At 50.0% G+C, this 12,493-nt stretch overlaps 2 protein-coding genes across 3 annotated transcripts in view; both read left to right on the top strand.

Annotated features, from left to right (window-relative positions):
- The window catches only part of RNF169 (ring finger protein 169), a 23,601-nt gene extending 17,149 nt beyond the window's left edge, over positions 1–6,452 (top strand). Inside the window, exon 6 of one of the 2 annotated variants that reach the window (XM_086883696.1) lies at positions 1,210–6,452. In XM_086883696.1, the coding sequence (XP_086739822.1) occupies positions 1,210–2,427 (1,218 nt within the window). In that variant the 3' untranslated portion in view covers positions 2,428–6,452. The remainder of the gene's footprint in view (positions 1–1,209) is intronic. The other variant, XM_023945637.2, reaches the window with a different exon arrangement.
- On the top strand, positions 5,136–12,302 carry SPCS2 (signal peptidase complex subunit 2). Its single transcript, XM_023945655.2, has 5 exons — positions 5,136–7,827; positions 9,496–9,579; positions 9,855–10,015; positions 10,994–11,128; positions 11,424–12,302. Exons 1-5 carry the CDS (start codon positions 7,789–7,791, stop codon positions 11,608–11,610), a joined length of 606 nt encoding a protein of 201 aa, XP_023801423.1. The 5' UTR covers positions 5,136–7,788; the 3' UTR covers positions 11,611–12,302.
- Positions 12,303–12,493: the final 191 nt, after the last annotated feature.

Genomic DNA, 12,493 nt, shown 5'->3' on the forward strand with positions numbered 1-12,493 from the left:
TCTCCAAAGCTGTTTAAATAGAGCAAAACTCATTGTTTTCCTGACATCAGGATCAGGGTACATTGGCACTTCCATACTATAGAAGATCCAAAGTCTTCATAGGATCATAGAGTAGTTTGGGTTGGAAGGGAGCTTGAAGTTCATCCAATCCCATGCCCTGGGCAGGGAGACCTTGCACTGTCCCAGGTTGCTCCAAGCCCCATCCAACCTGGCCTTAGACACTTCCAGGGATGGGGCAGCCACCCAGCTGCTCTTGCTAGGATGTTCTACCTCCTCGTGCTGACGCCTCTCCTTCTTGGGATCGGTTTCATCCCTGATGGAGAAAGAGAGGGTTCAGATCCAGAGATCCCATGAGGAACAGAAACCTGTGCAATCTGCCATCTGAGCTGATAGAAGCTGGACTGAGCCCAAAGCAAAGATCCATAACTTACCTTCCTTCCAAGGACTTTCTTCTTTTTTAAGAGGATGCCTTATGGATGTGACCAGTTAGAGTTCCAGTATTCCAAAACTTATTTTGACCTCAAAATAGGTGAGTAGAAAAAACCTTTCAGACTAAGCAGGAAAAGGCTGTTATTGTACACACTAGCTGCTGGATAAAAATATTTCACCTCGGTGCTAAGAATAAGACCATTTGCAGTTGTGTGTGTTGTTTCCTCTCTGCTTCATTTGTGCCAGGATTATGACCAAGTGTAGCAGCATTCAGGGACTGTCTTAGAGAAGACAAGAAATGTTGCTCTTAATCACAGAATGCTCCATGTTAGAAGAGACCTTTAAGGTCATCTAGTCCAGCCATCAGCCTAACACCACTAAACAGGCAGATTTATCCAGGTAAAGAGAAAACATATTTCAAGGCCAGGTTGGATAGGGCTTGTAGGAATCTGGTCTAGTGGAAGGTGTCCCTGCCCATGGAAAAGGGTGGAATGAGATGGTCTTTAAAGTCACTCCTCACCCAAAACATCCTGTGATTGTGTGATTTTGCCATTGGAGTGGCAAGAGCAGCTCTTAGACCGAAATAAATTTGACACCCAGATTTTGCTGGACCCCAGAGTGTCCAGCTCACGTCCACATCAGCTGTGGAAGGTGCTGTGACCAGCAGAGGCTGTCGGGGACGGCTATGCATGGCAGCCATCCATTCTCCCGGTCTCCTCTAGCATGCTTGTCGTGCAGCCCCGTGAGCTCCTCTCCCAGCTGTGCTGCCTTGCCTTGCAGGTGCTGCCCACCACAGGCGCGTCGACGCCGCTGCTCGGGGTGCTGTCGTCCACGCAGAACAACCGCTGCCTGTCCGCCCCGGACCTGACGGCCGAGAAGCGCCTGGTCCTCAACGCCGTGTCCTCCCTGTCAGCCCTGCACAGGCCGGAGCGATCCATCAGCCCCGAGAGCAACGACAGCATCTCGGAGGAGCTCAACCACTTCAAGCCTATCGTCTGCTCCCCATGCACTCCCCCAAAGAGGCTTCCCGACGGCAGAGTCCTGAGCCCCCTCATCATCAAATCCACCCCCAGAAACCTGAACCGGAGCCTGCAGAAGCCAACAACCTATGAGGCCAGTCCTAGAATACTGAAAAAATGGGAGCAGATATTTCAGGAGCGTCAGATCAAAAAGACTCTCTCTAAAGCAACCCTTACATCCTTGGCTTCAGAGCCTGGGGAAGACATTGTGGTTCCTGATATCACCAGCTCCAACAGTTGCACTAAGGAGCAGCCACAAGTGCAGGATGATCACAGTCCACCTGACGCAACAGGAGAGCCTCGCCCTGAGCTGGATTTCTTCCCTTCCGTCAGTGAAATGAAGCTGGGAAGAGGGAGTGAGAAGAACAGAGGTTCACAGGCCTTAACCACTGATGACAGTGCTGCTGAACCAGATGTGAGATCAAATGTAACCTCCCTAAACATAACCTCCCTAAACACACGAGTGGCTGAAGTCCCTGATCTAAAAGTGAATACATTCACGGACAAATCCTGCCTTAGTCTAGGCCCAAAAATGCTGAGCAGAAGACTCATGGGTGTCAGCGCATCGCTGCCTGACAGCAGCACGCTCGGAGTCCCCATCAAGCCATCGGGGAAAAAGCAGCTGAAGTACCTGAACAACAGCGAGTTGATCAACGTACAGAACAGCACCTGCAATTCTGTGGGGAACATCATCGGGGAACAGCCGCCGCTGCTGCGACGGGGCCGCAAGAGACGCTGCAAAACAAAGCACTTGGAGCACAACGGCTCCGTCAAAAGACTGAGGCACGTGGCAGGGGAGGTGGGCCTGCCTCCGGAGGTTCGGGACGTGGAGCAGAAGCTCCAGCAAGAGGAGGAGGACAGGAGGTTGGCCCTGCACCTGCAGCGGATTTTCGACAGCGAGAACAGGACAGTGGATAGGCGGAAAGTCCGTGTGGATCGGTATCTGCTGCGGTCCAAGAGCACTCTGGGTGCCAAGTAGCACTGCTGGATGATGTTGCCTTTCTAGAGGACAATGAGATTTATCAGATTATCTTATAGGAAAACTATTTTTTGCCCTAGTTCCACCCACGCAATTGTTTTTCTGTTTCGGTGGTAAGACATTTCTAGGTCCAGTTCAGAGAAAAGCCAGCGTCCTTTCAGATTTAAAAAAACAAAAAGAGAGAGAGAATGAGAAAAAAAGTCCTCCGGTCCTCTCTGGTCCTTTGGTCTGAAGGAATTGTCTGTCATCCCTGTGAATACACTGCAAGGCCTCCACACACAGCCTGGCACACCTGGGGTCCCCAGCTAGGAGTGTTGTGACCATGGGGTATGAGGACCATCCCTTGCCAAGGGAAATCTGAGCTCTGCTCATGGAAATTGTCTGAGAGTCTTCTCCTTTCTGCCTGCCCCATTTTCTCCCTCAGGCTGCCTCTGGTTGTGGGGTCAGCCTCTTATCTGTGCTCTGTATTTCTTCTGGGGAGTCCTAAACAGAGTCCCCCCTAGCACTTCCGAATGAATGTATCTCACTGTCTGCAGCAGCAGTACAGATCATTCATCACTTTCTTGAAGCAGAAAGCCAAATGCAGTGAAAAGACATAAAATAAGGATTTTACTGAAAAAAATGGTAGGAATTTGTAATTTCATGTTCATGACAGGGGAGAGAGCCCAGCTGGAGCAACACGCTGAGCACTGTGAGCTTTTCTCCCAGTGCATGTCTTTTCCAAACCAAGAGGGTTTCCTGCTTTTCCCTATAGTGTTCAAGAAAGGGAGATGCTGGCCAGGGAGTTTCTGGAAGGACATTCTCCCAGCTGCCACGTCCCTTGCTCAGCTGAGAGCTCTCAGCACACCTAAGGCCTGTCCTTGCGTGTTCCAGAGGAGCATCCAAGAGATCCAGCACGTTGCTGTGCTCTCCAGGCAGCCGAGATGGGACGGGAGCCCAGCTGTCCCAAGGGCTGCCCTGCCCCTGCTCCACCTTCCTGCCTTCAGGCTCAAACCAGTAAGAAAGCTCAGGTGAGCGATACACTAAAAACTTCCAGGCATGAAGCTGAGGCTGAAGCATAGCTGGCTCAGAGCCTGGGCTTGGTGGAGCATGTGTTCTCTGCCCAGATGTGCCAGGCTGCCCTCTGAGAGTTTATAACCCTCTTCCATGGATTAATTTCATGGATTATTTCCAGTAACATGGCTCAGAAGGTACCCTTCCAACTTCCAGTTGCTGCCTTGCAGAGTATTCACTGGGACCCTGAGGCCATGGGGACCTTTGTCTGGGGCAGGGGTGTTTTTGGGATGAGCACAGTGCAGGGGCAAACTTCCCTATGGATCTTGTGAAGGGAGGGCAGCCAATGCACATAAATGCACATAAAAAGACAGCTGCATTGCCCAATTTCCTCTATCTAAAAATGGTTGAATTTTCACCCTCCATCTTAAACAGTCAAAAAGAAAACAGGAACTGCAAGGGCCCTGGCAGGCTTTTTTTTTTCCCTTAATCGAACTGGATTTAAAAAAAAAAAACAAAACAAAAAAACCAACAGAAAAGAAAAAAGAAAAAAATAAATCCTATATTTTATTGGGTAAAATTTATATATTTTAAATACTATATTTCAGCAGATTGACACTTTTGTTTTGAGAAATCTTATAGCAGTGATTCCATAATATATATCTCTATCTCTGTATCTCCTTGCCACACAAACTACTGGATGGTTGAAGTTGTACCTGGGGCTGGTGAGACCAGGCCTGCTCTGCCTTCCCGGCACTCCGGGCCCTCCTGCGCCGCAGCCTCGGCAGGTGCTGCTTGAAGGGGCGCTTTGGACCCAAACCAAAACCTGCTCCTCTGTCCAGATGTGAATTAGAAGGAAATTAAGGAATTAGAGCCTTGACTGGACCTAGAAGAACGGCACAGAGAGAAGTAGTGATGGCCTGGATCTGCCCTTGGAGCTCAGGAGGGAACACCACAGCTTTAACTCAGAATCCATGCTGTTTTTCCCAACATTTTGAGCTGCAATATGCACTTCCCAGGTGCATTTAGATTTAGAATTATTTTTACAGGCCCCCTTTTCTGCAGCTCATCCCTGGAGCCTCAAACAGACTTCCCTACACAGGTTCCTTTTTTCTCGTGGTGTTTGTGGGGGTTCAGCTGGGCCTGGGCTGCTTACACCACAAGAAAAATAGATTTACACGCTGAATGTATCTTTTCTTTCCCCTCTTAAAACAGATTTCACAGCCCAATGCACTAGGCCAGTGTCTTAAATACCTTCCTTTGAAAAGATTCTGGAAATACTGAGGGGTTTGTGCGTTAATTTCCTGGTCCCAAATCCAAGCTGGGCAGAAGTGAAGGAGGCAGTGCCTGGACTGGAGCTTGTCCCCAGCCAAAAACAAGCTTCATGGGACCTCTCACGCTCCCAGCTGCCCCCAAAATAGAGATCCCAGCTCCCCAAGCATCACGCACAGGCCATGGCATCTGCGTTCAAGGAGACCTTTGGATGTGGAATCACAATCATGTCGTGGAAGGGTGGCGGCGATGCAAAGCCAGGATGAATGTTTTATTAATTTAACACTCTAGAAGTTTGTGTAAGCTTGCACAAAACAACAAAAATTGTAAATAATTACACTCAAAAGGGCAGGAATGCCCAGCCTCTCCCCTGTAAAGGTCAGGAATGACACGACCTTTACCAGAAATTGTGCCAGCTGAGAAGGAAAATACCTCCTACTGAATGGTGGATGCAGCACAAGATGAAACCAAGTATTTATTCACACTTCTCTAAAAGTCCTTTGTAACCCTCAGCTGCCTTCCCCCTTGGATGAAGGCATTCCTTGCTGGCTGTGGGACGGGCATGCGAGCATCCTCCCAAAATGTGAAGCTGTCCAATCCAGAGGGGCTGGGGTTGGTTCCGTGACAGAAGGACTGTGTCTGCCAAAGATGCCACCGACTCCCAGAAAGCTGCTTTCTGACCCTCTGGAGCTCTCTGGCCGGGAAAAGGCGTACAGAAAGGTCCGTGTTTGGAGTCAGCGAGATGAGATAAATGAAGGAAAAGTGCCAAAAGGGATCACGCCAGGTGATTGTATGACGTTGTTCTATATTGTCAGTATTTCTCTTCCAATGCTATTGTACCTGCAGTGCACAGCAGTCATGAAGTGTATAGCTTGAGCAAACGCTTCTTCGTATTTTCTCAGTGAAAGCAAAGGGGGAGGTTGAAGCCTTAAAGACTCTCACTGATTTTAGAAAACAAGCCTTTAGCAATGCTCCGAGGGCAGAGCTCCTCCTGGGCCTGTCCTGTCTGCCAGCTGGCCAGCAGAAGGTTGGCAAAGAGCTCGTCCCACACACGAGGGGAAGCGTTTCGGGAGAGCCCAGACCCTCTCGCTCAGTGGGGGACGCGGGACAGAAACTCCCACTGTCCGTGGTGGAGCCCCACGGGATGTCCCGGGGATGGAAGCGCAGCACGGAGCGGGGATGATCCCTGCGTGCACCGCCCTGTCCCCTCCCCGTGTCTGTGGAACTCCATCCCCTCTGGAGTTAGCTCCTCACTATGCAAACGGGAAAACCTTCAGCTGGGCACGGACGGGGGTGGGGGGGGGGTGTGCCTGGTTTCCTTGGGATTTGCTGTCGAACTGTTCAAAACCAATCTCGATGTCGCTACACTTTTTCTCCAGTAACGCTTTAAATCGTTGTGCTTTCGTGTTCTCCACTCGCCAGCACAGCACTGGCTGGCCACAGACTCTCACGGTCATTCTGGTCCCCACTGAACCCCCGTGGCTTCACCTGAATGTGTTACAAAGCGATGGAAGGCACCAAAGGACCACTGATTTGCATGTGTGAAATGTGTGAGTGGAATGACATGCAGGCATCTGTCATGTTGTGGCTTCTGTTGTTCGAAACAGAGTAAATCCTGCTTGTGAAACAATTGTCACAAACCAGAAATATGCCAACAAATGTGTACAAATAACAGTGTTTGTTTTAACAGCAACCGGGACCTGAACTGCAGGGCAAAGGCCGAGGTTCAAACAGAATAAAACCAGATTCTGACAGTGAAACTCCCTGCTTCTTGCTGTGCTTGGAAACAAGCAGGATCCTACTGCTGCTTGTCCCAGATAGGTGACACTTACCTCCATCTGAAAGAGGTTGTGGAGTAATTGCAGAATCACGAAATCATGTGGTTGAAAAAGCTCAGAGACCCAAGTTACACTTCCTCTCGGGATAAACCCGTTTTAGTCCAAGGCTGATCTCCCAACAGCTGGGTTTGGGCTGGGGTTAATCCAGCTGTAGATCCCAGGGAGCCCAGCAGTGTCCGTGTGGCAGAGCTGAGCCCTCTCCTGCTGGAACATGCCTGTGCTTTCCATGTGGGCAGGGAGAGGCAGGTGCTGCTCGCCCATCCTGTCTGGATCCCTGGCATTTGCAGCAGGACAGACTCAGGCTGTCCTTTCTCCGCTTCCAGCTCTGCTGGCACCTCCGTGTGACCGGGAATGCTGCCAAAGGCTGCTCAAGGACTTGTGTCTGCTCCACTCCCACCCCCTCTGCTCTCCCCAGCACTGAGGACAATGTGCCGTTTCCTCCGGGAATGTCCCGGCACAGCCAGGGCAACAAGCCAGACCCAATTCCCACCAAAAGGAACAAAGGTACAAAGAGGTTCGTTAATAACAGACTCGAGCAAAGACAGGTGAAAACCCATCATTTGCTCTCGCTATAGGGAGGTGCATCTGCCAGGAGACTGGGGCTGTTATTGATTCTTTTAACATGAAACTGATAATCCTGCATCAAAACAGCTAAATTGGATCAGTCCAAATGGCCATCCAGCTTAGCATCGCACCTCCTGCAGTGGAGAACAGGGTTCTTTGGCTTGGCAGCTGGGGCCAAGCTGTACACAAAGGGTCTAGTTAAGGAGGAATAAGCAACATCCTCCTCACACGGCTCGGCCACACAGCAGGGCTGCTGTACCGTGTTGGAGATCATAGAACTGTGGAATAGTTAGGGCTGGAAAAGGCCTCCAAGGTCATCGAGTCCCCCAGCACTGCAAGGCCACTACTAACCCACGTCCCCAAGTGACACATCCACACGGCTTTAAATCCCTCCAGGGATGGGGACTCCACCGCTGCCCTGGGCAGCTGTGCCAGGACTGGACAGACCCTTTTGAGGTCGGACGGGGTTTGGAACAACCTGAAGTGAAACTGGATGCGTTTTAAGGTCGCTCCCAACCCAAATCCTGCGATTCCATGATGCGAAGAACCTTCTCCACGTCATAAGGGTGGCGGGCGGGACGGACTGCATTTCCCAGCGTGCCGCGCGGCGCCGGGGGGGGCGGACTTCCTCTCGCACCACCAATCAGAGACGCCCAGGTGGCGCGGGCGGGTCGGGGGCGGAGACGGCGAGAAGATGGCGGCCAAAAGCGGCCGGAACGGGCTCCTGGACAAGGTACGGTGCGCGGGGCTCCTGAGCCGCCCGGAGCGTTCCCTGCCCCGGCCGGGCCCCCGTGCAGCGCCCCGTCGGCCCCGGGCTTCCGCCTTTCACTCCTGGGTATCCCTCCCTCTGCCCTGGGCATCCATCCTTCACCCCTGGGCATCCCATCCCCGAGAATTCCCATCCCCGAGCATCCCCATTCCTCAGCATCCCCATTCCTCAGCATCCCCATTCCTCAACATCCCCCTCCCTGAACATCCCCATTCCTCAGCATCCCTATCCCCGAGCATCCCCATCCCTGAGCATCCCCATCCCTGAGCACCCCCATCCCTCAGCATCCCCATCCCTCAGCATCCCCATCCCTCAGCATCCCCATCCCTCAGCATCCCCATTCCTCAGCATCCCCATTCCTCAACATCCCCCTCCCTGAACATCCCCATTCCTCAGCATCCCTATCCCTGAGCATCCCCATTCCTCAGCATCCCCATTCCTCAGCATCCCCATTCCTCAGCATCCCCATCCCTGAGAATCCCCCATCAGCCCTGAGCATGTTCCCTTCAGCCCTGGGCATCCACTTCCAACTGCTGTATGTGCTTGTATAAGGAAAAATAAATAGTGGAAAGAATTCGACCCAGTTTTCTTACGGCAAAAGCTTTGGCTTCCAATTAACGTGTGTGCTAATTAACGCTGGAAGAAAATGCTTCAAAAGGCAGCCACCTGAAATATTTGGTACATGTGAGATACATGGCTGTGAGAGCTCTGTCCCAGTTCCCCATGATTTTTAGATCCTTCTGGCCGTTGCTTTTGTGCCTCATAAACCTTGTGGACACGCAGTGACATTTCCTGTGTGTCTCATAATTCCCACCTGCCGGGCCTGGGGGATAATTGGGCTTTTTCCTGTGTGGCTGCAGGGGAAGCAGATCGAGTTTTACATCATATTTTAAAGTGGTTTTTTTCCTTCCAGAGGAGGGAAAGGAGCTCTTTGGAATGGTAGTTAATCCAGCTTGAGAACTTCTGGAGCAGGAAAATTACACGAGTGAAATTGAGGATTGCTTTACTGGCTGCTAAGATTCCAGCTCCAGTCACTCAACTGTTTGAAATAAAGGATTACTTAGAATACTCAGAGCTCAGACTGGTGTGTCACCAAAAAATAATGTATTCAGGGGAACATGGACCCTTTGGAAAAGCTGGAATTGTTATTGGGGAGGTACCCATTCCTGCAGAAGATTTGGATACGAAAGAGTGACAGAGTCCTTTGCTTTTGTTCCAGAAAATGAATTTAACTGAAATTTCTTGTTTGTGCCTTTTAATTCTCCTATTGTACAAAGATAGTTGGGGGTTCTTGAAATTTTCCTCCATCCCCCAAGAGTCTGCGTGTAGCAGTGTGGCTGGAAAGTGGAAATACTTCCAAAGGGCAGGAATTCAGCCCAAATGCCACTTCCTGGGGATGGCAGTGGGAGCAGCAAGTGTAGAAGCAAAACTGAAGCTACTGTCAGAGCCACTTCAAACCTGTGACAAGGTGTTTAAGCTGGAATCTGCTCAGGCAGCTTTTGGGTGCAGGTTCCCTCTGCCCAGGCAGGTTTTCCCAAGCTGCTTTCTGGTTTGCCTCCTGCCTTGGAGCTCACGGCAGGAACAAGCACCTTGGGATGAAATTCCCCTCACTCCACATTGTTTCCATTGCAGTGGAAGATTGATGACAAGCCAGTAAAAATTGACAAATGGGATGGTTCAGCTGTGAAAAATTCCTTGGATGACTCTGCCAAAAAGGTAGGTTCTCTCTGCTGAGTTGTCCCTCTTGGGAAACTCCCTGATTTTCTTTCCTGCCCGTATCCATGCCAGGTCTGTGGCATCTCTCGTGATTCCCACATGTTTGTGCCCAATAGGGATCAATTACCAGGATGCCTGATGCAAACATGAATTCCCCATAAACTTTCTGCTCAGTTCACCTGTATCACTGGGATTGTTCCCTTCAAACCCTTCCCAGAAACAGTGTGTCACATTCCTGAAGAGCTCAGGATATACTCTGCCTGTTTCTCCCACAGGTGCTCCTGGAGAAGTACAAATATGTGGAAAATTTCCGTTTGATCGACGGCCGCCTCATCATCTGCACAATCTCTTGTCTCTTTGCCATTGTTGCTTTGATTTGGGATTACCTGCACCCTTTCCCTGAATCCAAACCGGTTCTTGCCTTTTGTGTTGTCTCATATCCTTTACAGATCTTGTCTTGGTTATACCTAGAGGGTTCACAGGAACAAAACCCTTTTGGATATTCCCATTTTCATGCCTGTGGGAATTATATGTCCTGTCATGTGGAGATCAGCTGACAGTCAGACAGTTTTCATGTGACAGGAGAACGCCTGCCTGTCTGGGTGTAATGACCCTAAATTTGGGTGGTCTGAGGCAGATCCTTTTTTTTTATTCTATCCACAGTCTGGTTACAGACGTGTTTGCTTTTCCCTAATACCATGGGTCAGATACTGAGAGGGAAAAGAGGAAATTCTTGCCAGCAGCTCTCTGCAAGGGATCTCACTCCATGAGGTTCGGCAATGCGAAGGATTAGTGGTGGCCTTGGCTGGAGGAATGGTGGCCTGGGGGAGTGGTTGGACTTAATGGTCTCGGAGAAGTTTTCCAACCGAAACAATTCTGGGATCCTGAGGAATTTTGTTGTTCCCAGCTGTTCTGGGTGGCTTTCGGAACAAATGAGTGATTTGTCTTGCAGCACTTGAAACTACTTAATTCCATAAGTGGGAAAGTGGAATTACTTGGTCTGTCCTTAGGAGGAATGCCCAGAAATTCTTTCAGTGTCTTGTTCAGTCTCAAGTTTTCCCACTATCTCCCAGCAAATGTTAGGGAATCCCAGACTGGTTTGGGTGGGAAGGGGCCTTAGAGCTCATCCAGTCCCACCCCCTGCCACAGGCAGAGACACTTCCACTAGACCAGGTCATTCCAGGCCCCATCCAGCCTGGCCTTGGACACTTCCAGAGAGTGAATAATAAATGATTAAAGTTGAAATTTATTACATAATTTCTCATGCTAATGAAGCATCAGCCAGACATCCTGTTTGGAATTAAAATTTCATGAGCAGTGGTTAAACAACAGTGTCTGAGGGGATCCAAGCGGCTTCTCTGCCTAATTCCTGCTTCTCCTTGTACCTTCTGAATTTCCTTAGCTTTCTCTGCACATATTTTGTAATGATGGGAATTTTGACCATTTATACCTCATACAAAGAGAAGAGTATTTTCTTGGTGGCTCACAGGAAGGACCCGGCAGGGATGGATCCCGACGACGTCTGGCAGCTCTCCTCCAGCCTCAAACGGTACCGTTTGCTCTGGCAGCCTGGGCTTAGCCAGCAGGCACCACTGCCATCCCTCCCTCGCCAGAGATCACTCCAAATCCATTCAACTCCATCAAAATCCATGTCCTGGGCTAGGAACAGAAGCTGCTCCAAGTGGTTTTCTGCCACCAATGTTCATGTTCCACTTGTGTCTAATGCGGGGTATAAAAGGCTCTGATGGTGTTAATTGTGAGTGCCCAGGTGGGGAGCTCCAGTCCAGGAGGGGGTTTCTGTCCTGAGTGGGATCCCGCTCTGAGGTCTGTCTGCCCTCCCACAGGTTCGATGACAAGTACACCCTGAAGCTGACATTCATCAGCGGGAAAACAAAACAGCAGAGGGAAGCCGAGTTCACCAAATCCATCGCCAAGTTCTTCGATAACAACGGGACGTTAGTCATGGAGGCCTACGAGCCCGAGGTGTCCAAGCTGCATGACAGTCTGGCCCTGGAGAGGAAAACAAAATGATTTGGGAGTCCACCCGCCTCCCAGGAACCCGCTAAATTAACACCAATAAAGTCAAATGGCAAAGAACGTGAATCATGGCCTCTGTTTTTGTCCTGAAGTCCTATTGCATTTTGGATAAGCAGGAATTTTAATCTTGGACCCAAGTTTTGTTGAAGCTTATGGCTAAGTTTGGTCTGTGTGCCTGCCTTCCAAGCTCTGAGATGGATCCCAGAGTTGGATTTTGGGGACCCTCAGGAGGAGAAACGCGTCACCAATGCTGCCCCAGTGTCCTCTGCTTTACATGGCAGTGCTTTCTCACATGGCTCTGTGTCCAGGGGGTTTTACCAATCCCTCCTTTCCATTTTCTGTTAGGAGTTCAGGACAAAACCCTTCTGTGAAGCAAACCATCCCCTCACAAACAAGTTTGCTTTATTTTTGTATTTATCTAATTGGGGGTAGAGGATTGTTTTATATAAAAATCTTTCATGTGTTGCGGGGGGAGAACCAAATATGCTACTTCTGCGTGCTCAGCCACAAAGCTTCTGCGAAAGTGTAAAAGATTTTCCAAGCTGTGTCTCTCTGTCTGTCCTGTGGTTCCCTTGTGGCACCTCCTGTTCCATGCGTCCCTTCTATAAACTGGCATTTTTTAAAAGAGAGATTTGTTTGTTTGTTTGTTTGTTTGTTTGTTTTTCAATAAAAGGGAAGAACAGACATCAAACGTGTCTTGGAGCATCTCTGGGTTGTTTCATACCTGGGGAGGGAATCCCAGTTCACAAAACCCTCAAAGCTGGAAGAGTCCTGGCATTCCTGTACCACAATCTTGTCACCTGAACCTCATCCCCAGGTGCCACAGGATGAAGATGGCTCTTCTTTTCATCTTGTTTGGGCTTGGCTGCCTCACCTC

The sequence above is a fragment of the Cyanistes caeruleus genome, chromosome 3, assembly GCF_971803275.1.
Source record: "Cyanistes caeruleus chromosome 3, bCyaCae1.hap1.1, whole genome shotgun sequence".
Taxonomy (NCBI): Eukaryota; Metazoa; Chordata; class Aves; order Passeriformes; family Paridae; genus Cyanistes; species Cyanistes caeruleus.